A 25,545-nucleotide genomic window follows, 5' to 3' on the forward strand; every position below is an offset into this window, starting at 1 on the left:
ACACAGAAATGATCCAGGCGCACGGACAGTGCAGACAGAATGCCTGTCCACACTGGAGCTGGGGACAGGAGCTGGCTGGCTTATGTCGGTGCACACCAGCAGCCTGGAGCTGTTTGCTGCCTTTTGACTCTGTGCAGATGAGAAAGGACAACTTGTTTCCAGCCTCAGCGGAGGGTGGGGAGAAAAGAAGAGCTCTGCAAAGACAAGGGCCAAGTTATCCCTCCCACCCACCCCATATGCTGTGGCTGGAAGCAGCTCCTGTCCCTTTCCTCCCACACACATTACAAAAATTGCTGCTGGGCACATTCTGATGGGAACCCTGACAAAAATCTGGGCTGGGCGTGTGACCCTGCAGGCTGCGTTCTGCTGGAATCCAACTGAACTTGCTCAAACTTGAGGAATTTTACAGGTGTCCCGTATTCAGCAAACGGAAACATAGTCACTCTCGGAAAAGTGCTGCCTTGGATTGTGGAAGAGACTCCTTGACAAGAACCCAACCTTGTCTCTTGCAACTGTGTAAGATCTTCTCCAGCTGTAGCGGGGCTGGGTACAGGCACCTGACCCATTGTCATTGCCTCTACAAATACACATCTACATCCTTAGCCGTGCACAGCCTTGCCCTCCTCTTTGGAGCCAAAATCAACAAGCCACAGAACTCTACTGCAAAGTCCTGGCCTCCATCTACATAATCTTACAGTCCTTCACCCAGTCCCACTTTCTCCCTCTTCTGCGTACAGCACCTCAGACAGCTGTGGAAAGTGGATCATCATTGCAGTGACTCCTCGGTCAGGGCATGGTCACCACAGCGGTGTTGCCCTTCTGCACAGGAAGGCAGCCAGAACTTGATTGGCCCTGCACCAAAACATGAGGAAGTAACAAACCAAACCAAACCGACCAACCTGCTCACCTGAGAGGAGGAGTAACAAATAGACAAATAAGGTCTGGCTTACTGGAGGGCTTTCTGTTTTGTCACCTGATAGCAGCAGAGTTATATCCCCGGATGCATCATTCCATAACCCCAGCTGTGAGCAGGCAGGGAACTCAGGGCTCTGACTAGTGAAGCTCTCACAGAGCAGAGGCAGGTAGGGACCATGGCTGCCTTGAATCTCTGCAGCGTTCTGGTGACCGGGGCCAATCAAGGAATTGGCCTGGAACTTGTCAAGCAGCTTCTGGGGAACTCCAACTCACCGGAGTGCATCTTTGCCACCTGCCAGGACCCAGCAGGGGAGCGAATGCAGGTGAGATTACGGGGAGAGGGGGTGGAGTTAGCAGTAGCTGGAGGGGGAAGCAGAAGCTGCCCAAGGGGCTTCCAGTGTTGCAGCACTTGGGGCTGAGACCCACACAATGGAGCAGGCAATGACTGCAGACCCTGATCCAGCTCGAAGATGCGGAGCTGCACCCCAAACCCTCTACACCTGGCAGCTCAGGTCCCAGAGCAGTGAGGATGTGGCAGCACTGGCTGAGCCTGGGGCACCTACCCAGGGGCTGTGGACCGGCTCACCCAGCATAGGTGAATAATGACTATAGCACAACTATACCCAGTCCCACCAGCCTCCAGGGAGCCCAATTCATGAGTCTGACACCTCCCTTGTCTGCCACTGCCTCAGGCCCTCTGTCTTCTCAGCTCTGCTCCCACACCCAGCCTGGGGAACTGCAGGTTCTGAGTAACTTCTGGGTCAGGGCACCTGCTCCTTCCACAGCTGACAAAATCCTCGCTCACAACCAGCTCATGAGAGCTTGCAACACTGTCAACCCCCAGCTGCTGGGAGGGGACTTCCCTTACCTCCCCTGGGGGAACTGCCCTCCAACCGCTTCCTCCCACTCCCCATTAGTGATGGGGAAGTGATTTGTGTCCCAGACTCCACCACACTCAGTTAGACAATGGCACTGGAAATGCTCAGGGGCAATTAGAAGCCTCCTACTGCTGCAGAACCCAGGGCAGATTGTTGCACAAGGAGGCTTGGTGGAGAAAAGCAGTTAAGACATTGACTCGGTTCCCAGAGTTAGTGGGGATCTGGATTCTGCCCAGCCTGGCCCTGGGCGTGGGCCCAATGTCAATAACCATTTACTTTGTTCTTTTTCAGGAATTGCAGAAGCTGGAGGCCAAACATCCGAACCTGGTGATCATTGCGCTGGGTGGGTGCCCGGCTCCAGGCCCAGAGCTGATGTTCCATCTCCCTGCAGCATGTTCTTCCTGTTCCTATCCCCCTCTGCATCCCCCCTCCCAGGTTCACCCAATCCCAGTGAGGAGAACAGGACCAGAGTCAATAATCGCTGAGAGCCTAGTGACACCTTCCCCAGCCCCAGAGGAGGCAGGTGTGAGTGGAAATTCTGGCAGGATTGGTTGGCTCTGGAGAGGCTGGAAAGCCCCAGGACCACCATGTGGCAGGTTCCTCCTGTGAGAGTCACACATGGGCAGCTCTGTCCAGCATTCCCACTTCTGGGATGGAGCCCTGCATGTCCAGCTGGGGACTTGTCTCACCTACAATGCATGACAAGCAATTCTAAATCATCCACTTCCTTTGTCTAAGTGAGATCAATGCCACACGTATGAACTAATCACTAACTCCAGCACATTTCCATTTTCTGGGCTACTCAGATTGTCCAAGGAACTGACCATAATTGTCTCTCTGAACTAGCTTTTCCTCTTGTTGCTACAGCACAGCTCCCCGTGCCTGGACCCAGCAGCAGTCCCCACCCCCACCTCCCTTCCCCAACCCCTCTCCCACCTCTGAGACCAATGGAAGAAGCCCTCTGGCCCAGGGGGCTGTGCTCTGGTGGGGGTGACATCGGAGAGGGGGAATCATGCTCTTGACCCCCTGCTCTGTCGCTGTAGATGTCACAGACCCAGCCAGCATCAAGGCGGCGGCAGCCAGAGTTGAGACACACCTGAAAGGCTCCGGGCTTAACCTGCTGATAAACAACGCTGGGATAGTGAAGTTGAACACACTGGAGTCAGAGACACCAGAGGACATGGCCCTGGTGTACGCGACCAACGTGACGGGGCCCTTGCTGGTGAGCCAGTTAAGGGCCCTGACAGAGAGCACATGGACAAACGCACCAGGGTTTGACAGCGCTTGGGCCAGGAATCCTCCCTTCCCTGGGATTGGGTCACTGGATCAATATGGGGCCTTGGCTGGGAGCACAAAGGCTGCAGCTGCATCATGGAACTTGAACCTCTCAGAAAGAAAACCTCACCCCCAGATCCCTGCATGGCCCTGGCTCTGCACCCACAGAGCTTCAGTCCCTCACTTTTCAGCACCCAGAGCATCAGAGCAAGGACAGTGCGATGCACGAGGCACCAGTTTCCTCATACAAGAGACTCCCTGTCCCCCTCATCCCACCATTATGTGTCGGGTTAAGTGGCCTCTCCCCACACCCCTCAGATGGGGCCCTGGCAGCAGAGAGGCACCTGTCTCCTCCAGGGCCGAGGGTGACTGCAGCCTGCAGCTGCAAGATGCTCTCTGGATGCCTGGGCTGAGGCTCGTGGACACAGGGCCAGTCAGGAACTACGGCCCTTCGAACTGTGAGGACAGAAACGTGTCCTTTCTCCTGACAGACAGTCCCCAGTGGGATGAGCAGCAGGAAGGGGCTGTCAGGGCTGTTCTCCTCCTTTACCAAAGGCACCGAGTGCTTGTGAGCATCTGTCTGAAGCCCCTGGGCCCCCTGGGCAGCTCATGAGGCTCACAAATGGGGGTCTGGGTCCGAGCGCTGGCAGGTGTCTGGGTGAAGGAGGGGCCACTGGTGCCTGCTGCACCCCATGCCCTGCCCCCACTCAGCCTGTTCCCCTGATGCCCCACCCGCACTGCACCCACACTCAGCCCCACCCCCACTTCATCCCCAGCCTGAGGGGATTTTTGAGTCACTCGCACCAGGAACTGGCACTAACTCGACAGCCCAGAAAATGAGCTTCCCCGTGTGTTCACTTCGAACCCATCTCAGTGCTGGGTGCTCAGCAGAGTGATGGCCCCCGGGTGGGCTCACCTCGGCTGCCTTGGGAGCAGCAGGCCTGCTGACCCTGCGTGTGGGGGAGCACAAGGGGCTGGGGGGGGCAGGACAGGCTCGGGGGGCTCCACGCTGGGTGGGTCTGTCGCTGGCCTGTGTACAGAGACCGAGTCTGGCACAGGCCAGGGAGTCAGGGCTTGTGTGGCCAGAGGCCGGGGGGTTCAGGCACCTGCTCCGGAGCCGGCACAGACCAGTTATCTTTGCGCCAAGGGCAGCTGGTGGGGAGATGCCTCAGAGCAGGGGAAAGAGATTCTTCCAACCCCGGCAGGGCTGTGGGGAGGCTCTGTGCCCTCCCTGGTCCTCATCCTTCCACTCCTCTCCCCACACACCCTGGCTCCTGGCCAAGCCACAAGCTGTAGCCAAGCTGAGCATGTTGGTGTGATGGAGTGGGGGATACCTGTGTGTGTGTGTGTGGCTCACAGGGGGTGTGGGGCTCCTGCTGAGGGTAACCTTGATGACAAGCTAACACCTTTGTACTGCAGACAAAGGAGGAAGTGGAGCCTGAGGGGTTTGAATTGGAACGGGGAGTTGGAAGCAGGTAGTCTGGGCTGAGGGAGAGAGAGACAAAGGAGGGGGCAAGGCCCCGGCTCTGGGGGCCCCTCGGGGCCTCCTCTCCCCAACATGGATTGGACTGGCTGTCTCTGCCTGCTGTACTGACTCCTCTGTACGATGCTGTGTCCTGTCGGCTAATAAACCTGCTGTTTTCCTGCTGAGTGAGAGACTCTCCTGCCTGCGGACAAGGTGCAGAGCTTGGGGGACCCCAGAACCCCATCACACTGGTGTCAGCAGTGGGATGTTCTGCACCCCGAGGATGGAGCATCCAGCAGTAAGTGACCGGGGCCCCGGAAGAAGTGGGGCCTGCGAGACCCAGGTGTGCTGAAGGGCAGTGAGGTGCAGTTCCCCAAGGCGGATGGGCCTGCGTCCGAACCCAAGCAACTGCGGTCGTGGTCCTCGAGAGGGGGTGTCACACCCGAGGAGGGGTTACTCCTGGGAATCTGTTGGAGTCGGTCCCAGAAGGTGGAGGGGCCGAGAGCCCAACCCCAGGAACAAGTGACCCCTGAGGAGGCTGACGCTGAATGAGTCCTTCCCAAGACAGTGTGCTCATGGCCCTTGACAGCGGGTGTCACACTGAAGAAGGGGTTCCGCTGGAAGTCTGTTGGAGTCCGTCCCAGAAGGTGGAGGGGCCGAGAGCCCAACCCCCAGGAACAAGTGACCCCTGAGGAGGCTGACGCTGAATGAGTCCTTCCCAAGACAGGGTGCTCATGGTCCCTGAGAGCGGGTGTCACACTGAAGAAGGGGTTCCGCTGGGAGTCTGCTGGAGTCGGTCCCAGAGGGCGGAGGGGCCGACGGCCTAACCCTGGGCAGCTTGTGACCCGCAAGGAGCCTGGCACACTGAAGGGATTCTTCCAGGAATCGTGGGGTGCAGAGGGCATCAGCCTGAGAGCCTGCAACCATGCTGAGCAACTCCGCTGTGAAGTGGCAGCACCTGGAAACCGAATCGAGATTAAAGAAGCTGGACAAGGCAGCGTGGATGTGCAGTGGCGGAGCTGAGGGCTGGGGAGAATCCTGCAGAGGTGAGCCCGGATCGGGGCAGGGAACCCTGGACTGCATGGAGCTCTGAACCGAGTGGCCTGCCACAGCTCAAGGAGGGAAGGAGCGATTCCAACCCATCATCTACTAGTGGCCAAGACAGACCTGCGAAGAGTTTTCCAGGCCTGGGCCAAGGAAGGTGCCTGTGTGTCTGTGCAGGAAAGCAGCTGGTCCACGGGGAATGGCAAGTTGTCTGTGAGAGAAGCTGCTTCACCTTCTGTGTGTGTGTGGAGACCAGCCGGGGGGCTGGGACAAAGGAGAGAGTGTCTCCCATTGTCTGTCTGTGTTGAACAGCAGCAGCAGCCTGGGGAGAGAGCAGAGCCTGCGTTTGGAAAAGGTGCCAATGAGGAAACTAGCCCATTGTCTGAGGAAGATTCCCCAGCCTGGGGTGGCTGGAGAAGGAACCACCAGGAAAGAGCGTTCCAGGTGTGTCTCTGAATCCAGCCATGGGGGCTGGAGCAGAGGGAATGGCTCTGGGATGGGCAGTGGTATCCCTGCTAAGGACACTGGTCCTTGGTGCAAGAAAAGTGCTTCTGCTTCTGGGGAAGTGAATCCTTTGCCTGAGCCTGTGGGGGCTCGAGATGGAGCCAAGATCCCAAGGCTGGATCTGAGGGCAGCTGAAGCCCAGATGGGAAGTGGGCCTGCCTCTGTGTCTCTCAGGGGGGATAATGCTTTAACTCGGTCTAATCCAGTTAGTATCATCAGGGAATCCCAGAGACCAGACGATTCTGGTACTTGTTCTTTGCCTGATGCTGAGGTGTTACTGGGAGGGGGTGAGAGGACTCTGTCCTACCAGAGTCATCCTCTCGCCAGGACACAAGAACAGATGGGCAATGGAGTTAAGCTGACTGATGAAGATAAAGGAGCTGGTAGCAGAAGGGAGGAAAGGGACCCTAACCTTCTGTCCGGTGGTACTGGCTGCCTGCCTGGAGGGGGATTACGTGGGAATCTGCCTGATGGGCCAGAAGTGATCCTGGGTGTAGGTGAAACCCAGGAGCTGGTTGTGGCTCAAGGGAGCAGTGCCCCCGTGGAGCAAGACAGGGGTGAGTTATTGTTTGGGGGAGCTCTTGAGGAAGAGAATTTCCCTGAAACTTTTCCTGACCCATCTGTGGGGACTGCAGAAAATGGGAGTGAGGTGAAGGAGAGTGAACAGGAAAGGTGCTTGTCTGTAAGAGCCAGAGCAACCCTTTGCCTGGGGAGAAGTTTGTTTCAGCTACTGATGGGCAGGACCTGCCTGAGTGTGAAACCACTGGCTGTGCTCTGCAAGGGTCCAAAGCAGGCAGTGTAAAAGTTTCTCAGGAATTGGAAGTTGGTGCAAGTAAAGTAAAAACTATCAGGGAATGTGAGCAGCCCTGTGAGAACCAAGTAAAACGGCTGCACAGCCAATCTCTGTAGGATGCAGGAGAGGTTCAGCAATTCCCCATCTCCAGATGCTAGAAACACTTATATTCTCACACTGGACTCCAATTCTGATTCCATGGGGAGGCAGTAGTTGCAGGTGGAAGGAAAAGGAGCTTTGGGCCTCGGGGGCCCGATAAGGGATAAACAGGGATTCCTCCATGTGGATTCTGCGTCTGGGACTCACAAAACAACTTTTAGAAACCAGTTTGGTTTGCAAATTTCCAGACTGGCTGGGAGGGGGAAGTCTCCCTGAGATCATCAATGGCCCAGCTCTTGTTAGAAGGGAAGGCACAGCCAGAGAGATCAAATTTCCACCCCAGGGGGCAAGAGAGAAGATTAGAACTTGATGGTGCTAAGAAAGGCCTCAGCCATTTATCCCCAAAATACCAGATTCTCAAGGATGTTGCACAAAGGTTGTGGTCTACCAAAGAGCAACGTAAATGTACAGTTGCAATGGGTTTGTTCTGTTACTCACGCTGACTGCTGTAACCAAGGGGTGCTGCTACCAAAAGCTGTAGAATTGTACCATGCACTGAATGTTTGAAAAGAGACATGTGACATGATGACATTGATGTAGAAGCATGAACTGTATGTTGAAGGAGTCTGTAACTCTGAAATGTCACCATTGTTCCCTGTAACTAGTCTTGCAACCTCTGACATGAGAAGGAACATTCCAAACCTATTGTGTGGCACGGAAGGGGAAACTGAGGCACACAGCCATTGTGGTGGTCTGGCTAAACGCCAAGGGTGGAAGCATTTGTACCTTCCGTCACTGGACTGTAACTGAATTCCAAACATTTGCTGGAGCAGCTGTATGGACTGGTGGTCAGATGGGGCAGGACCCAGACCACAAAAGACCTGTTTGATCTGTTGGTGCTGCAGCATCTGTATGGGCTCTGCCTGCCCGACTTGAGAACGTGGCTGAGGGACCGGGGCCGAAGCAGGGAGACCAACCAGCCCGAGGGAGCTAAAGGGACTTGCCCGGCTGCATCACATGAAAAGGGCCAAGACCAAGCTCCTGACTTGGAGCCTCCCCCAGCAGGATTATGACGTGGAGGTGGTGCACATCGAGGGGAGAACAGAGGGTACAGCCGATGCCCGATCACGAGGGGAGAGCCCCGAACTTCCCCAGGTCACCAGTTGAGTGACCCCGCTCAGTTCAGTCTGGAAGGGGGGAGAGATGTGATGGAGTGGGGGATAACTGTGTGTGTGAGTGGCTCACAGAGGGTGTGGGGCTCCTGCTGAGGGTAACCTTGACGACCAGGTAACACCTTTGTACTGCAGACAAAGGAGGAAGTGGAGCCTGAGGGGTTTGAATTGGAACGGGGAGTTGGAAGCAGTTAGTCTGGGCTGAGGGAGAGAGAGACAAAGGAGGGGGCAAGGCCCCAGCTCTGGGGGCCCCTCGAGGCCTCCTCTCCCCAACATGGATTGGACTGGCTGTCTCTGCCTGCTGTACTGACTCCTCTGTACGATGCTGTGTCCTGTCGGCTAATAAACCTGCTGTTTTCCTGCTGAGTGAGAGACTCTCCTGCCTGCGGACAGGGTGCAGAGCTTGGGGGACCCCAGAACCCCATCACAGCTGGAACTTCTTGAACTAAAGGATAGGCAGGTGGGGAAGCAGCATCTAGCCTGAGTCACTAACCCTCGGTGCTCCTGGCGAGGACACAGTGGGGGTCCCCACAGGTGTCCACATGACTCTTACCCTGCCCTGGCTCTGGCTTGCAGCTTTGCCTTGGCAAAGCCTCTTTGCTGAATAGCCACAACTGAGCCACAGTGAGACCCATGTGGGCAGCTGTGGGGAACTGCAGACCCCTCATCTGCCCTGGATGGGGACTCTGAAGGCAGGGACATGAGTTGGGGATCACTGTTGGCCCCTACAGGGCATGAGTAGGATCCACAGCTCTGCACACCTGCCTGGGTGGGGCTCCTGCTTCTGACCTGGCTGGGGGACGGTCATCAGGGGGAAGAGTGGAGACACATCCCGTTCTGGAGACCTGCCTTACGAGCATGACGCTGGTTCCTTTTCTGACCCAATGGCTGCTCTGCTCTCCCCTCTGCCCAGGCCTTCCTGCCCTTGCTGAAGCAGGCTGCCCAGGGAAGCCCCCAGACAGGGCTGAGCTGCAGCAAGGCAGCCATCATCAACATCTCCAGCGAGGGTGGCTGCATCCAGAATGTCTGTGGCTGGCGTACGGTCCAAATCATCTCCTATCGCTGCAGCAAGGTACAGGGCACACCCAGCAGGGCCTGACTGCTGCCTGGGTTTGCTACTTGCACAAACCCCTGTCAGTCGGTGTCTTCCCCTTGTTCCCCATCCTGCTGCCACCACTCCAGGCTCCAGCGCTGTGTTGGGCAGGGCCGGCAGTTCTTTGTCTGCCTGCAATTTACTTGGGCTTTAGATCAGAGTTCCCATCTGGTGAGGAACTTTCTGTTTTGCTTGTATCCCGCCAGAGAAATCCCCACACAGTGATGCTCAGGTTGGACATATCCCATTTAGAGACCATCCGCAGCTGAGGTCCAGGGCTCCAGATCCTCACTGTGCCTGCCAGAGTTGTGGAGGAACCCAAAGGAGCATCGATGTCCCAGTCCCACTTTCCCATATCGGCCCAGGTCTTGCATAACCAAGAGCAGCTTAAGCACAGCTCTCAGGTGTGCTCACCTGTCACATTGAGATGTCACCTGTCATCATTGAGAGCATGAGAGAGAGCAGCTCAGAGTAGCGTTTTCTTCTCACGAGTGTGTCCTGAAAGCTGAGTGCTTGGGCAGCCATCCTGGAGAAACTCAAATGCTGCCCAGCTGGTTAGGAGAGCACCAGCAGCAGGCAGCTTGTGTTTTTGTTGGTGATGCCCATCCGCACATGCCTCAGGATACATAACATTTATTCTGCACATGGAAAGATGAAATTAAAAGGAGCGCTGCTCTCGCCCCTTTGTCCATGTGTCCCGTCCCTTCCTTCAGGAGTGTGGGTCATTTCCTACAGGGCTCATTCCCTCCCCCACACTCTGCTGTCTCTGCTCATGGCACCTCATCCTCAGGCTGCTCTGAACATGCTCACCAAGTACCAGGCCTTGGGGTACGGCGGAGACGGGATCCTGAGTGTCGCTGTGCATCCTGGCTGGGTGCAGACAGACATGGGGAATTCCAGCTCCGTCCAGGTTGGTTCCTCGCTGGGAGAGGCCAGTGGTAGCCATATGTTGGGACAGATGTTCGTTGTAGGGTTAATGGTTATGCTGGAACCTGTCCTGCCCTGCACGAAGGGATCATGTCCCACTCAGATGCCCTCAGGGATTCAGTGCTGTGCCCTGGGCTTCCAACCTCCTGCTGGTGCTTGCTTAGCTCCTCAAGCTGCTGGCATCCCAGAGTGAAGGTGAGCAGAGCTGCTGCTGTGGGGAGCCGGAGACGGGGAGTTGGTTGTCTCGGGCACCAGCTCACAGTTACTTGTATTGGGGGTCATATCTGTGATCTCCATCCAGTACCCTCATGTACCCCAAAGCCCAAGTCCCAGCCTGGACCCTGGATCCCTTCTGCACGTCACTCCCAAACAAGAGCCTAAAGCCACTCCAGCACCCCAGCCCAGAGCCTGGACCCCCATCCTCACACCCACCCCCGGTCCTGAGCACCTTCCACACCCACAGCTCCCTTCTGGCAACACAAATCCCTCATTTCTAGCACCTCCCTAAAGCCCGAACTCCCAGGCAGAGCCCTCACACTCCTGTACCCCAACCCTCAGCCCCAGCCAGGAGCCCCCCTCCTGCCCCAGACCCCTTGGCCATGCTCCCACTGCAGGAATTGTGCTTTGTGCACCAGGGTGAAGGGAAGGTGTCACACAACAGCTGCGTGTTGCACGTCCCTCTGCCTTGGGACACATAAGAACATTTGTGCCACTCAGGGCAGGCAAAGGTCAAGGGGACTCCAGCTGGGCCCCTGGGGTCCTGGATCACTCCCAGAGCAGCTCCCCCGACTCACTCTGCTCTCCCCCCAGCAGGCCCCACTGACGGCGGAGGCGAGTGTCCGAGGGATGCTGCACGTGCTCTCCACGCTCTGCGAGAAGCACAACGGGGCCTGTGTGAACTGGGAAGGGGAAGTTCTTCCCTGGTGAGATGTTCCCAGCCCTGCTCCAGGAGCCCCAGGTCAGACTGTTCCAGTGACCACACCCTCAGCCCTGCCTGTGTCCTCAATAAACCCACTGAGCGAATGCAGCAGCCCTGACTAAGCTTGGCCTGCTCTGTCCTCTCCTGGAAGCCACCGGCTGCACCCAGGTGGAGCTGCCTTTGGTTCCTCTCCCCACAGCCAAAGCCCAGACCTGGCCTGGGAGGGAGGAGCTGGTGGTGGCAGTCAGGGGTGGGGAAAACAACCAGGACCTCGCTGCTTCAGGGAAGAGGCCCAGGGAGACCCAATGGGCACTAACACCCCTTCTCCCACTCTCGTGCCGTGTATTGAATTAGCCACCCCGCGCTATCCCGGCTGATGCCACCTAACCTGAGCCAAGAAGCCCCTGCCCCCAAGGCAGCCCAGAAGGAGCTGGGATGGGGTGGCCATGAGCCTCTGGATACACTGGGTCTCTCTCTTCATGTGTCTGTCATACAGGAGGATTCTCTGGGCACAGCTGAGAGCCAGACCAGGGCAAATTGCTAACACAAGGTGTAGAAACGTGGGCCAGGGACATGTGCCGGGTGGGCTCACCCTGGCTCCCTTGGGAGCAGGAGGCCTGCTGACCCTGCGTGTGGGGGAGCACAAGGGGCTGGGGGGGCAGGAAAGGCCCGGAGGGCTCCACGCTGGGTGGGTCTGTCACTGGCCTGTGTACAGAGACCGAGTCTGGCACAGGCCGGGGAGGCAGGGCTTGTGTGGCCAGAGGCCGGGGGGTTCAGGCACCTGCTGCGGAGCCGGCACAGACCAGTTAGCTTCACGTCAAGGGAAGCTGGTGGGGAGATGCCTCAGAGCAGGGGAAAGAGATTCTTCCAACCCCGGCAGGGCTGTGGGGAGGCTCCGTGCCCTCCCTGGTCCTCATCCTTCCACTCTTCTCCCCACACACCCTGGCTCCAGGCCAAGCCACAAGCTGTAGCCTGGCTGGGCAACTCAAACCATTGACCTGCCCAGGGTAGGCACATGGGGGAGCAACATCCAGCCTGAGTCCCTGATCCCGGGGCCTCCTGCCCAGGATATAAGGGGGGTTCCCACAGGTGTCCACATGACTCTTCCCCTGCCCTGGCTCTGGCTTGCAGCCTGGCCCAGCAAAGACTCACAGCTGAGGAGCTGCAGTTGGGCCATACTCAGAGCCATGAGGGCAGCTGTGGGGAGCCGCAGACCCCCCCATCTATCTGCCCTGGATGAGGACTCCGAAGGCGGGCACATGAGTTGGGTCATTCTGGGCTCCTACCTGGGCACGAGCAGGGTCCACAGCTCCCCACACCTGCCTGTGTGGGGCTCCTACTTCTGGCCTGGCCGGGGGTTGAGTTTCAGGAGGAAGAGCAGAGACCCACCGCATTCTGGTGGCCTGTCTCGCGAGCACGAGGCTGGTTCCTTTTCTGACCTCACGGCTGCTCTGCTCTCCCCACTGCCCAGGCCTTCCTGCCCTTGCTGAAGCAGGCTGCCCAGGGAAGCCCCCAGACAGGGCTGAGCTGCAGCAAGGCGGCCATCGTCAACATGTCCAGCGAGGCTGGCTCCATCCGGAATCTCTACCTCTGGCATCTGGGACAAGTCATCTCCTATCGCTGCAGCAAGGTACAGGGCACACCCAGCAGGGCCGGACTGCTGCCTGGGTTTGCTACTTGCACAAACCCCTGTCAGTCGGTGTGTTCCCCTTGTTCCCCATCCTACTGCCACCACTCCAGCCTCCAGCGCTGTGTTGGGCAGGGCCGGCAGATTTTTGTCTTCCTGCAATTCACTTGGGCTTCAGATCAGAGTTCCCATCCGGTGAGGAACTTTCTGTTGTGCCTGTATCCCGCTGGAGAAATCCTCACACTCTGAGGGGGCAGGGCAGCTCAGCCCCAGTCCAGCCAGTCTCAGCTCAGGGAAGGTCACTGCGGAGCTATGAATTCTATCCCCCCTGGGGTGGACATACCCCATTTTGAGACCATCCCCAGTTCAACTCAAGGGGGTCAGATCCTTGCTGTGCCTGGTGCAAATGTCGGGTACCACAAAGGAGCATCGATGTCACATTTCCACTTTCCTCTAACTGCCCAGATCCTGCGTAACAGAGAGCAGCCTCAGCACAGCTCTCATGTGTGCTCACCTGTCACGGCTCACTGCAGGCCTGTCAGCATCAGGGGCTCATCAGAGTGCAGCTACACCTGCATCTCGGTGGCTTGCTGTCCTCATTGAGCCCATCAGAGACTGCAGCTCACACGAGTGTTTTCTTCCCACTAGTGTTTCCAACAGACTGAGTCCTTGGGCAGCCATCCGGGAAAAACTCACATGCCACCCAGCTGATCAGCAGAGCGCACGCAGCCGGCAGCGTGTGTTTTCATTGGTGGGTGCCATCCACACATGCTTCAGTTGCACACAAAGTTTATTCTGCACATAGAAGGACAAAAATAAAAGGAGCTCTGCTCTCACCCCTTTGTCTCTCTGTCTCTCCCATCCCTCCCTTTGGGAGGGTGGGTCGTTTCCTACAAGGCTCATTCCCTCCCCCACACTCTCTTGTCTCTGCTCATGGCTTCTCACCCGCAGACTGCTCTGAACATGCTCACCAAGTGCCAGGCCTTGGGGTATGGTGGAGACGGGATCCCGAGTGTCGCTGTCCATCCTGGCTGGGAGCAGACATGGGGAATTCTGGCTCCATCCAGGTAGGTACCTCTCTCGGAGCGGACAGTGATTGCCAAGTGTTAGGAGCAGATGTTCATTGTAGGGGTAATGGCTGTTCTGGAACCCGTCCTGCCCTCCGCCTCCGCCCTGAATGGAGGGATCGTGTCCCACTCAGATGCCCTCAGGGATTCCATGCTGTGCTCTGGGCTTCCAACCTCCTGCTGCCGCTTGCTTGGTTCCTCAAGCTGCTGGCATCCCAGAGTGAAGGTGAGCAGAGCTGCTGCTGCTGCTGTGGGGTTTTTATGGGCACCAGCTCACAGGTACTTGCATGCACTCATGTCTGTGCTCTCCACCCAGTATCTTCATGTACCCCAAAGCCCAACTCCTAGCCTGGACCCTGGACAACTTCTACAGCCCACTCTCCAGCCAAGAGGTGAAACCCACTCCAGTTCCCCAGCCCAGATCCTGGACCCCCATCCTCACACCCACCCCCCAGTCCTGAGCACCTTCCACACCTTCTGGCAGAATAAATCACTAATTTCCAGCATTTCCCTAAAGCCCAAACTCCCAGGCAGAGCCCTCACACTGCTGTACCCCAACCCTCTGTCCCAGCCCAGAGCCCCTCCCCCACTCAGACCCCTTGGCCCCATTCCCACAGCATGAATTGTGTTACGTGCACCAGGGTGAAGGTCATGCATCACAACACAGCTGTGTTTTGCACACCCCTCTGCCTTGGGCGACACAAGAAAACTCATGCCACTCAGGGGAGGGACAGTTCAAGGGAACTCCAACTCCCTCACCTCACTCTGCTTCCCCCCACCCACAGGCCCCACTGACGGTGGAGGCGAGTGTGAGAGGGATGCTGCACATGCTCTCCACGCTCTGCGAGAAGGACAATGGAGGCTTTGCGAACTGGGAAGGGAAAGTTCTTCCCTGGTGAGATGTTCCCAGCCCTGCGCCAAGAGCCCTGCTCCAGGCTTTTCCATTGGCCGTGCTGTCAGCTGTGCCTGTGGCCTCAATAAACCTAATGAGCTAACGCAGCAGCCCTGCCTGAGCCGGCCCTGCTCTGTCCTGTCCTGGAAGACACTGGCTGCGCCCAGGTGGAGCTGCCATGTGACCTTTGGTTCCTCCCCGCACAGCCAAAGCGCAGAGCTGGCCTGTGAAGGAGGAGCTTTGGGTGGGTGGCTGTCTGGGAGGGGGTGGCTGAGGGTGGAAGTCAGTGATGAGGAGGGCACCCAGGACTGCGAGAGACAAGCTGGCACTTCCAAGTTTGCAGCTTCAAAGTTGTCCAGGGGGGTGGGGGGGAGAGAATTTGCTTAATGAAGTGCTGCATTTGCATCACAGCACTTCGTTAGTAATCTCCCAACACCCTATTTCCCATGCTCCCTTCCAAGATGGGAGCCAGTGCAGACACAGCCTGAGACAGCCGGGCAGGTTACTGAACTAATGAGGAAACAGTGGATGGCTTTTTTTGAGGTCTTTAAACCTCATTCTACGAGAAATAGTGCCTATTCCAAAAGAGAGAATGGGGGCTGTATGGACAGGTAATTGGGGCTCTTTCAAAGAATAGTTTATTCCGAAATAATGCTGCTGTGTCGCCATAGCGCCAGTGTGCTTCAAGGGCTCTAATCTGAGCTAGGCTCTCTTGTGTGGGGACGTGCTGTTTTCCAATAGGTTTTGTTTATTCTGGGCCTTCCTTGGTGCGTGAAGGCTTCATTATCAAATGGCTTATTTGGGAGGAATAATTCTGAAATAAGCTATTCTGAAATAACTCTGTAGTGCAGACAAACCTGGAAAACCTCTGCCCTGGGGAATAACAGGGGTGGTGAACTGGCAATGTGTAAAGACAAATTCCTGATTACAACCAGTCACAGTGTGGGATTATTTCGGGTGTGTCGACACTACAGAGTTTATATATATATATATACACACACACATATGAGGATACACGTCATAGAACTGGAAGGGGCCTCAGGAGGTCATTAAATCCAGTCCTCTGCCCTCCTGGCAGGACCTACCACCTTCCCTGACAGGTTTGTTTTTTTTTGAACTCTATATAGGGCTTGTCTACACTGCCTCTACCTCCGCACTTGGAAGGGAACATGGTACGTAGGGTGTAGGGAGATTGTTAATGAAGTGCTGTGCTGCACAGGCAGCGCTTCGTTAAGCTAATTCCCCCCCACCAGCAACTCTTTAGTGTCGGCTGGTGTGTAGCTGTGGCTCACCTGCCCGTACTTTGCACTGCCTGGGGTACTCCAAAGTCCCCTGAGTCCTCAAAGTTTGGAGGAGTTTAACACTTTGGAGTTGCCGGGGGTGGGGGAGAATTAGCTGAATGAGGTGCTGCATATGCAGCACAGCACTTCATTGATGACGTCCTCACGCCCTGCTCACCAGCCTCCCTTTGAAGGAGGGCAGTGGTGGAGACAGACCCATTTGCCCCAGACTCCTAAATGGCTCCCCTCAAGGGCTGAGCTCACCCCCCTGGGTTGAACAGGCCAATGCTCAAAGCACTGAGCTCGCAGGCCTGCAGAGCAGGACCTCCCAAGGGGCCTTTTTGGAAATGAGCAACAGGCAGCTGCAGGGCCCCTGGCCACTGAATGAGATTTCCTCCCCTCCCCCACCAGCCTGGCCTCCCCTTTCAGACTCTCTCACCCATCCCCCACTGCTCTGAGCCCAGCTGGGGGTTCCCGCAGCCCCGGCTGCCCCTTGCCAGCTGTCCTGGGCCCCAAAGTGGGTCCCCTCAGATCCTGTCTCTCCCACCCCTCCCCAGTGCTCTGATCCCCTTGTCCCCTCACACCCTGCCGACCCCCCCACTGCCCTTTTCCCCTCCTCCCTCAGCCACAAGCCCTGGTCGGGTTCCCCCTCACACCTGCCACCTCTCCCCTGGCAGCCGAATTCCTCCTCCCTCCGTACTGTTTGTCACCCACTGAGGTCTTGGGCCCTGCCACAGGCTGTGTCAGAACAGAGACAGCCCGTGGGTGCAGCCCCTGCCTGGGGGGATCCTGCGTCTCTGTCTTCACGTGCCGCTGCTTCCAGAAGTGGCGTAATAACGAGCTGTCCAGGAGATGCGAATGAGGCATGGATGGAAATGTTCTGTACCTCATTAGCACATGGGCGCATTATTTGGAGTCCAGAAGAAGCTCTTCCAAACTCCAAAACACATGTTCAGACACGCGTCCCACGGGGATCTTACAGAAGGAAACGCTCCCTCCAGAAGCCCCTGCTGTATTTGATCATCTCTCCCATGAGCTTATCATTTCCAGGGCTTTTGTTTTTCTTTAGTCGTCTCTCTGCTCTTTCTGCTTCCTCCTTCTAAACACCAGATGAAGCTCTGCTATGTGCACACACCTGACTCCCTGCCAGCCCCAACTCCTGGGCCTGCCCAGCTTTGATGGAGTTTGGATCTTGTAATGCATGGGAGCAAGCTGAGCTTGTTCTGGTGGAGTCACATGGACCAGGCAGGTAAAGAGTGGTGAAGGACTGAGCCCAGCCACACCAGCCCCCTGAGCTGGTGAATCTCACTCCAACCAGGAGGGAGTGTGGGGAAGTCCTGGGCAACGTGAAGCCAGGTGCAGCTGGTGTGTCGGGCTGTTGGGTTTTAATTTTGTCAAAATTGTGAGAAGTGACGTTCACTTTTTGTCAGAAGCCGGGTTTGTTTTGCAAGGCCAAGTGTTGCTCAGGGAGCAAGAAGTCTTGAGTTGAACTCCCTGATGCTCCCCCCAAAGAGTGTGTTTGTTGCTCTCCCTGACCTTGCGTTGCCTACATTTTTCTCACACACAGGCTACGTCTACACGTGCAGCCAACATCGAAATAGCTTATTTCGATGAATAACGTCTACACGTCCTCCAGGGCCGGCAACGTCGATGTTCAACTTCGACGTTGCTCAGCCCAACATCGAAATAGGCGCAGCGAGGGAACGTCTACACGTCAAAGTAGCACACATCGAAATAGGGATGCCAGGCACAGCTGCAGACAGGGTCACAGGGCGGACTCAACAGCCAGCCGCTCCCTTAAAGGGCCCCTCCCAGACACAGTTGCACTAAACAACACAAGATCCACAGAGCCGACAACTGGTTGCAGACCCTGTGCCTGCAGCATAGATCCCCAGCTGCCGCAGAAGCAGCCAGAAGCCCTGGGCTAAGGGCTGCTGCCCACGGTGACCATAGAGCCCCGCAGGGGCTGGAGAGAGAGCATCTCTCAACCCCCCAGCTGATGGCCGCCATGGAGGACCCAGCAATTTCGACATTGCGGGACGCGGATCGTCTACACGGTCCCTACTTCGACGTTGAACGTCGAAGTAGGGCGCTATTCCTATCTCCTCATGAGGTTAGCGACTTCGACGTCTCACCGCCTAACGTCGAAGTTAACTTCGAAATAGCGCCCGACGCATGTAGACACGACAGGCGCTATTTCGAAGTTGGTGCCGCTACTTCGAAGTAGCGTGCACGTGTAGACGCAGCTACAGTGTGGTTTCTGAACTGACCTGAGTGCAGTTTCCTTCTTACTTCAAAGCTGGGAGGAGAGCTTGGAAATGACCTTGGAAAGATGAAGTTAAGTGTAGGATTTATCAGAGCACTGGGGGTTTATTGAAACCTGATTCTGTGGAAAGCCCAGTGCTTCATTTTCAAGAAGGGCTTGTTGGTCTAGGGGTATGATTCTCCCTTAGGGTGGGAGAGGTCCTGGGTTCAAATCCCAGACAAGCCCTTGTTCTACCATTGTCTAATAGCTGATCCAGATGGTTTTGGGGCTCATGTCCTCTTACATGATTTTCCTCTCTTTATTTGCTCTGTGTAATGGAACAGTCACTTGCTACTGGATGGCTCAGCTCAAGCATCCGCTCTGTCAAGATATGGTCCTGCCAGTGACTACACCTCTCCTGTTCACTGTGGCAGTCCCTCTTGCTGGTAGAAGCTGCCACTGTCCAGCTTCTGACTCCCCCTTTTGTCTGGATGACTTGGCTGTTCTCCCTTCTGAGCTACAGTCCTTCATGTCTCTGTCACTCTCAGTGACCCAGACAATCCTCTCATTCCCTGACACAAGCCTGATCTATGCCCTCAGTGGAGTTGGTGGAACCCAGGTGCACCCCCCCTCTGGTTGCAGCCCAGCAGGGACCCTACACTGAGCACTTCTGGGCTTTTTCCTCCCACCTCTCCCTGCTCCTTCCCTGCACTGCTTCCTAGAACTCCCACTTCACTTCTCTGCCATTCCAGTGTAAGCAACGTGCCAGCAGGAACTCAATGCTGCTGAAGGCTGGGAGGAATGTGTCTCCCAGAGATCATTTGCATGAGAGTGCAAAGGGGTGCATACATGATACCTTGCAAACAAAGCCTGATGGGTAGCAAGGAAGCAATGAGCATTGTCTATTTTAAAGACATTGTTGTAAAATCACAATTTATGTTCACACAGCATAAGAATTGTGAAATCTCACCAATGCTCCAAGTTGTTGTGGGGGACAGGGCAGTCATCACAAGTGCACAAGACATGGATTGCACAGGGCTCCCCTGCTTTAAAACATTGTAAAACAGAAGATAGAGAAGTACAGCTTGAGTTAGTTATCTGACTGTGGATAGCTTATTATTTTGGATCTGGTTTTACTACTTTTCTGCACCTGATAAAGATAATAATGAAAACTAGTGTTTTAATGGTAATTAAGATCACTGCGGCTGTACTTACACTAGCCCCAGACTTTGAAATGACTAGCAATAGGCCATTTTGAACTTTACTTATGAAGTGCTGAAATGCATATTCAGCACTTCTGTAGCATGCGGGTGGCTGTGGCAGTTTGAAATTGACACGTCTCGCTGCCGCGTGGCTCGTCCTGACGGGGCTCCTTTTAGAAAGGACCCCGCCTACGTCAAAGTCCCCTTCTTCCCATCAGCTGGGAAGTTGGCTTCGAAGTAGGCGGGGTCCTTTCGAAAACTAGCCCCCTCGGGACGAGCTGCGCGGCGGCAAGTTGTGTCAATTTCGAAGTGCCGCGGCTGCCTGTATGCTCGTTAAGCGCTGGATATGCATTTCAGCGCTTCATTAGTAAACTTTGAAATGGCCATTTGCGTGGCCATTTCGAAGTTTGGGGCTACTGTCGACGTAGCCCAAGAGCTACAATCGTAGGACTTGGTTTCAGAGAAAATCTTCAGCAAATACAATGACTAGCAGTTGGTTATTAGCACCAGCAGTGGATGGGTGGGGCAGCTGAGAGGGAGCAAACTGAATGCTGTAACAGGGCAATGCTGGCATTGGCTCAGGTTCGGTGAGGGAATGCGTCAGTGTGAAGTGTGGAGTCTGCATAAAATACAGACTGGATGGGTCACTTTTCAACCTTTGTCCTCTGGATGTTAAAATCAAGATGCTTGAGAGGCTCATCCTTGAAGCCCTTTTTGCTGATGACTGTGCGCTGATGACACACAAGGAATCTGATCTCCAGCTGATTGTCAACAAGCTTGCTGATGCCCCTGGCTTCTTTGGTTTGACCATCAGCCTGGGAGAGACTGAGGTCCTGTTTCAACCAGCTCCAGGATCTGTTGCTCTTCCCCACTTCAACCTTAACTAAAGGAACAAAGTTAAGAACAGGAGAAGAGTTTAAGTACCTTGGCAGCGTGAAAGCCAATGACAGCTCTCTTGACAGTGAAATCCACGCCAGAATCTGCCAGGCCAGCTGGACATTAGGATGTCTTTTAGGAGGCTTTTCTACAGGGCACCAGAAAGACTTGGCACCTGTAGTTTTACAGCCCCTTCTACTTGGAGTTTTGCTGAAACCTGGGTTTGAAGCAGGGGCCTTTAGATTTTTACTCTCCCACATGCCCTACTGAGCTACTTCAGTACCAGCTTCAACAATTCTGAGGCCATTCCTTATCAGTTGGAGATGATTTTGTCATGCGACTGCTGAGGAAACACACCAGCCAGGATTTTGGCATCATCATCATCTTCATCACCATCATCATTATCATCAATCATGGGCTCAGTGACCATTGGTGTCCAACGACTCCATCACTATTTCCTTCCTTCTTTCCCTGTCCAGTGCGGTGCGCCTTGGTTTCGGTAGATGAGCTCCACACCAATCTACTATATCATCTACCCATTTTCTCTGGGCTCTGCCGCTCCTACTTGAACTGACCGTTATGCCGAATATCAGGATCTTGATTTTCAATTCATTGTTCCTTTGGGAAATAAGCCCAAATAGCTTGTGGAACCTTCTGGAGCAGGTTCTCTGTGGCTGTATCTGCCAATCAAATACCTCATTGTTGACCTTCTCTGTCCATCAAAGCTGCAGCCTGTGTTTGAGGAGGTGGAGAAGTGGGAGCCTGTGCAGGCTACAAAGACAGGGGAACTGTGTGAGCAGCAGGCCAGGAGAATGCTCATCACAGTCACCTCCTGGATGGGTGCGGGTGGGGAAGGTGGCACTCGGCTGGGCCAGAGAGAAGGCAGTGGCCAGGAGCAAGAGGCTGGTGGTGGGGGGGTTACCCGGGGTGGGTCAGAGAAGAGGCAGTTCCCTTCATTCCGAGCCAGTGTTGGGTGAGATGTGGCACTCATGTCTCTCTGTTACAGGGTTGTGAGCTTAGCAGAGGCAGGGGAAGAGGGAGCTTTGCTCCAGGCCTTACCCCAGGGTTGTGCCTCAGGGTTTTTCTTTCGACTGTGCAGAGGCCATAGGTGAAGGGGTTTCAGGGACAGCCCTGTCCCTGTGTGCCCCACCACTGGGAATGACTGGAACAGCTCCCCCTCTCTGAACTCTCCAGCACAGCCCAGTGGTTCTGCAAAGCAGGTGAGAGGCTGCCAGAAATATGTGGCCAGGCACCACTGGCTGCTGCTTCCCTAACCTCCATTTCCCTGGCAGGCACAGGGCCAGGGGAGCCACAGTGCCCTGCTGGGACGTTTCTCCTCACTTATGTGGGTGTTGTCAATGACAAAGGGACATGAGGGGAGAGTATCTCTTCTTGTCCTGCCTTGCCCCACAGGCAGAGGTTGCCACGTCCCCAAGGCCTGTCACAGCTGCCTTTCTCCAAACTCCAGGTTGTGGTTGGATTCTTTCCAACACTCCTCTCCCATCTTCCTTTTCCTTCCACACCAATGACTGGCCTCGCCAAGGAAGGTCCCCTCTGTTCCACAGGCAGACACAGGAAAACTTTGAGAGAGACGTAGGGCAAGGCACCCCTGGGAGTTGAACTCCAGATCACCTGTGAACTAGCAGGTGTGTGAGAGCAGCTAAGACACAGTGTTTCTCTCAGAAAAGCTCTCTTTGGTGTCAGGGAAGTAGCTGTGTTAGTCTGTATCTTAACAATCAGAAAAGAGTCCTGGGTTCTTAACACCACTGCCACCCTGTCATAGCTCCTTCCCCATCTAACAAGATAAATGCAGAAGTGGGGGCCAGCAGAAGTACCTCCAAAACCTTATCTACTAGGTTTTGGTGTAAACTTCCCCCCAAAAATCCTGCAAACCTTAGATTTGGGGGATAAAATTCGCTGCCACCACCAAGTAAGAATAAGGAAACCAGGGAGAGACGACTTGGGAAATCTTAGCTCCAAAATTAAAACCAGGACACAAACGTTAACCAATACCAGGTTAATAAAAAGAAAAAAGAAGACTGCACCGGCTCTGCGCTGAGATCAATGGTGTCAGCATTAATGTGTTGTGCAGAAATTGCCGTAGGTGTGTGAGGTGTTCGGGAGAGCTCGCAGCACCAGTGAGAGGCTTGGCCAAGATTCACTCCAACAGTCTGTTTTCTTTGCATCTCACCTCCTGCAGCCCAGATAACAAAGACTGGAGTCCAGCCCTTGTGAGCACTTTGCCCCACACATTTGAGTTTTACCCAGCTGGCAGGCACATTTGGCTCTGTACTCTGTGACAGGCTGTGAGCAGCTGTTTGTGTTGTGGCCTGGCTAGCTCAGTTGGCAGAGCATGAGACTCTTAATCTCAGGGTCAACGGTTCAAGCCCTACGCTGGGTGCCTCCTTTCTTGCCCTGATGTTCTCAGCTGACCTAACAATACTCAAACAGTTTTCACTGATGTCCGGGCCTAAGGCAGGAAATGTGTGTTCTTGTCCTTGGCTCTAGTACAAACAAAGACAGCACAAGGAGGATTGGTATAGACATTCTGCAGCCCTCTACTTCAAAGTAGTGGGGCCTGCCATGGCAGCAATCATCTCTTAAAGCTTCAAGGACCTGGAAACCCTGGAGCTGGAAGCTGAGACCATGCAGGCAGCAGCCACGTCGTGAGGTGCTTCATCAGAGACCACGTCAGCCAGCCCCAAGTGCCCCCAGGACTCACCCACCAGGCCATCCCATGGCTCTCAGGCCTCCAGGCAGTGGAACAGGAAGTGGGGCCCTTCCTGCACTGACTCTGAGCTCTGTGACCTGTGCAGTGAGGAGGACGTGCTCCACGAAATGGGACGCAAGCAATGGAATGCAGAAGTGTTCACCCAGCTGGCCAAGGGCCTGACCTCCTGTGGTCGCCCTGCCGACATGTCTCACCATATCAAGCGTCAGGGCAAGGAGTTGTAGCAGGGTTATGCCTGGGTGCAGGACTCGGCACCCTGTCCCCAACACTTGCCCCTATTACCGGGAGCTCAAAGCCACCCTGGGCCCCAGGGACACCTCCTCTCCCCTGGCCTTCCTTGACGCCATGGCTGAGGAGCCCCAGCAGGATGTGAAGTCTGAGTCTGGACCAGAGTGCAGCCCCGCACCCCCAGGGCCAGAGCAGGGACCATCCACCCTCACCATCCAAGTGATCCAGCACAGAGTTTGAGCTTGTGCTGGACGTCCCCTCCCACAGCTCCAGCCAGACATCTGCTCAATGATCATTCCCAGACCATGGCGGTGGACTGTCATGTCAGGCACGAACCTCACAGGGCACACGCCCCCAGGGCATGACCCCCACATGCCAGGGCCCGGGCACACCACAGCCCATGGAGAAGACCACAGCCACCAGCACCTTCACCCTTGGAAAGTCCCATGTGCCCCATGGCCTCCCATGTAAATAGTTAGTGTATATAGTTATCCCCCCATTGTACATAGTTAGTTTTGGTGGTGGTTGTTATGTTCCATGCTCAGATGTGAGCTTTTAGGTTGTTTAGCAAGGTATCAGTTTCATTTTTCACACACCCCCAATATGTTATGTGTGGGGCCGGTGAGCAGCTGGTGGGGACAATGTGTGTGTGTGTGGTGGGGCTGGTGTGGGGGTGATGGGGGCAGTGAGTGAGTGGTGGGTACAGTTTGCAGGTAGTGGTGGGAGTGTGCGGGGGGGGGGGGGTTGCAATGGTTTACCCTGGGTGGTGCTCACTTGATCCCCCACAATTAAAGTACTCCCACAGGGCCTGTCAGAGATGGATCCAGTCTTGCTGATGGCTACGGGCAGCAGCCCAGCTCACTTGTCCTCCTTCGGGCACCTGGAGGTGCAGCTGCTGGAACTGACGCATCCATGGGATGGCTGTAATGCCACAGAGCACCTCAGGACAGCTTAAGAAGATGGGAGGACCATTACTATATGTGGCCAGAAGACTTCCATAAACAGCCCCCTCCCCCGCCACCCGCCGGGCTTCTCCCCTCCACCAAACCCGCCCCCAAGCAGCAGGCATGCTGAGGCCAGCATCACAAGGTGCTGGAAAATTGGGCAAGCCCCAAGTGGGGCCTCTTAACTGTGGGGCTCCTTTTAGCTGTGGGACAGGAGACATGTCCCAAAGAGGCATTCCCCAGCTTTTGAGAAGCACAGAAGAACTCAGGACTTGCCCAGGGTGGCACAGTCAAATGGAGACCTGCCTCAGGGCATGTTGCTGTGGAAGAATCCCTTGCAGTAGGGGCATTCCCCGTGGGCAAGTATCTGCTCTTTTCCCAGCTGTGCACTGCCCAGCCCAGGAGCTGGGAGAGACCAGAGCGCCTGATTCAGCCTTGGGAACAGGCCCTTCCTCAGAGGCAGCTGCCCACATCACTGGCTGCAGCTGAGACAGGGCTGCCCCCACCTTGCCACTCTGTCTGGCTGGGGCACTGAACCCCTGCACCCTGGCTGCCTGGGACTGAGGTGAGTGTGGCACTGTTGTTCTGACACTGGAGATGGGCTGGGCCCTGTCAGGCAAATGAAATCATCCCACCCCCCGACGTGTGGCAGCCAGAGCTCAGCTCAGCCTCACAGAGTTGGCCTGTGCTTGGAGTCTGCCCAGCACAGGAGCTGGGAGGCAGCCGGCTCAGCTGTGCTAGAAGTAGCATCACACAATAGGACTGGAACTCAACAAAGCTCAGCAGGATGGTGCCTATAAAGGCTCAGTGAGGATGGGATTCAAACCCTGCAGAGCACAATGGATTAGCCGTCCATCCCCTTCACCACTCGGCACCTCACCCAACGTGCCTGGACCTTTTTCATATGTCCCAACTTCAGCCCTGCCAGGAAGTCTGGCCGGGGACACCGGATGGGCAGGTTTGGCCCAACAGGGCTACGTTCACTCCTGTCCCCTGCAGTGCTGCTTCCTGGGGTGAGCAGGGCCCTGTCGTGCCCTGGCCTGGGAGCAGCACAGCCCGGCCATGACCATTCTCTACTCTGGGGCTGGGCCCTGCCCCAGCTCTGTGCGTGTGTCCCTGCTGGGTGGGTACAGACCAGGGCCATGGGCAGGGTCTGCAGCCTTTGTGTCTCCTCCTGACATGCTCTGCTCCTTTCCAGCTGCTCTGTTAGCACAGCAGCTCCGGCTTTATTGCCCCCTTCTCTGCCAGGCCTGTCTGTGAGGTAGGGAGCTGATGGGAGGCAGGTTCAGGAGCAGGCTGTGGCTGGGAGGGAACACGTGGGATAGGGCAGGGGCACTTGCCTGCAACAGCTTCGGTTGGAGGAGGGGCA

General features: G+C 55.8%; 1 protein-coding gene and 1 non-coding gene across 2 annotated transcripts; both read left to right on the forward strand.

Moving 5' to 3' along the window:
• The first annotated feature begins 1,091 nt into the window (after positions 1–1,091).
• LOC142005140 (C-signal-like) lies at positions 1,092–14,677 on the forward strand. The gene is made up of 7 exons (XM_074982829.1): positions 1,092–1,238; positions 2,085–2,136; positions 2,837–3,023; position 3,065; positions 9,059–9,217; positions 10,029–10,148; positions 14,564–14,677. Exons 1-7 carry the CDS (start codon positions 1,092–1,094, stop codon positions 14,675–14,677), a joined length of 780 nt encoding a protein of 259 aa, XP_074838930.1.
• A 3,692-nt stretch (positions 14,678–18,369) lies between these two features.
• Positions 18,370–18,441, forward strand: TRNAP-AGG (transfer RNA proline (anticodon AGG)). Its single transcript has one exon. It is a non-coding gene; the product is annotated as a tRNA-Pro (tRNA).
• Positions 18,442–25,545: the final 7,104 nt, after the last annotated feature.

Source organism: Carettochelys insculpta, chromosome 33, assembly GCF_033958435.1.
Source record: "Carettochelys insculpta isolate YL-2023 chromosome 33, ASM3395843v1, whole genome shotgun sequence".
In the NCBI taxonomy this organism is placed as follows: Eukaryota; Metazoa; Chordata; order Testudines; family Carettochelyidae; genus Carettochelys; species Carettochelys insculpta.

What these genes read in the sequence shown, in the direction of transcription:
- LOC142005140 (XM_074982829.1), top strand. Translation starts at nt 1,092, where the DNA reads ATGGCTGCCTTGAATCTCTGCAGCGTTCTGGTGACCGGGGCCAATCAA. An exon ending in CAGCAGGGGAGCGAATGCAG is followed by an intron (nt 1,239 to 2,084) that starts GTGAGATTACGG and finishes GTTCTTTTTCAG; the next exon opens with GAATTGCAGAAGCTGGAGGC. An exon ending in CCTGGTGATCATTGCGCTGG is followed by an intron (nt 2,137 to 2,836) that starts GTGGGTGCCCGG and finishes CTGTCGCTGTAG; the next exon opens with ATGTCACAGACCCAGCCAGC.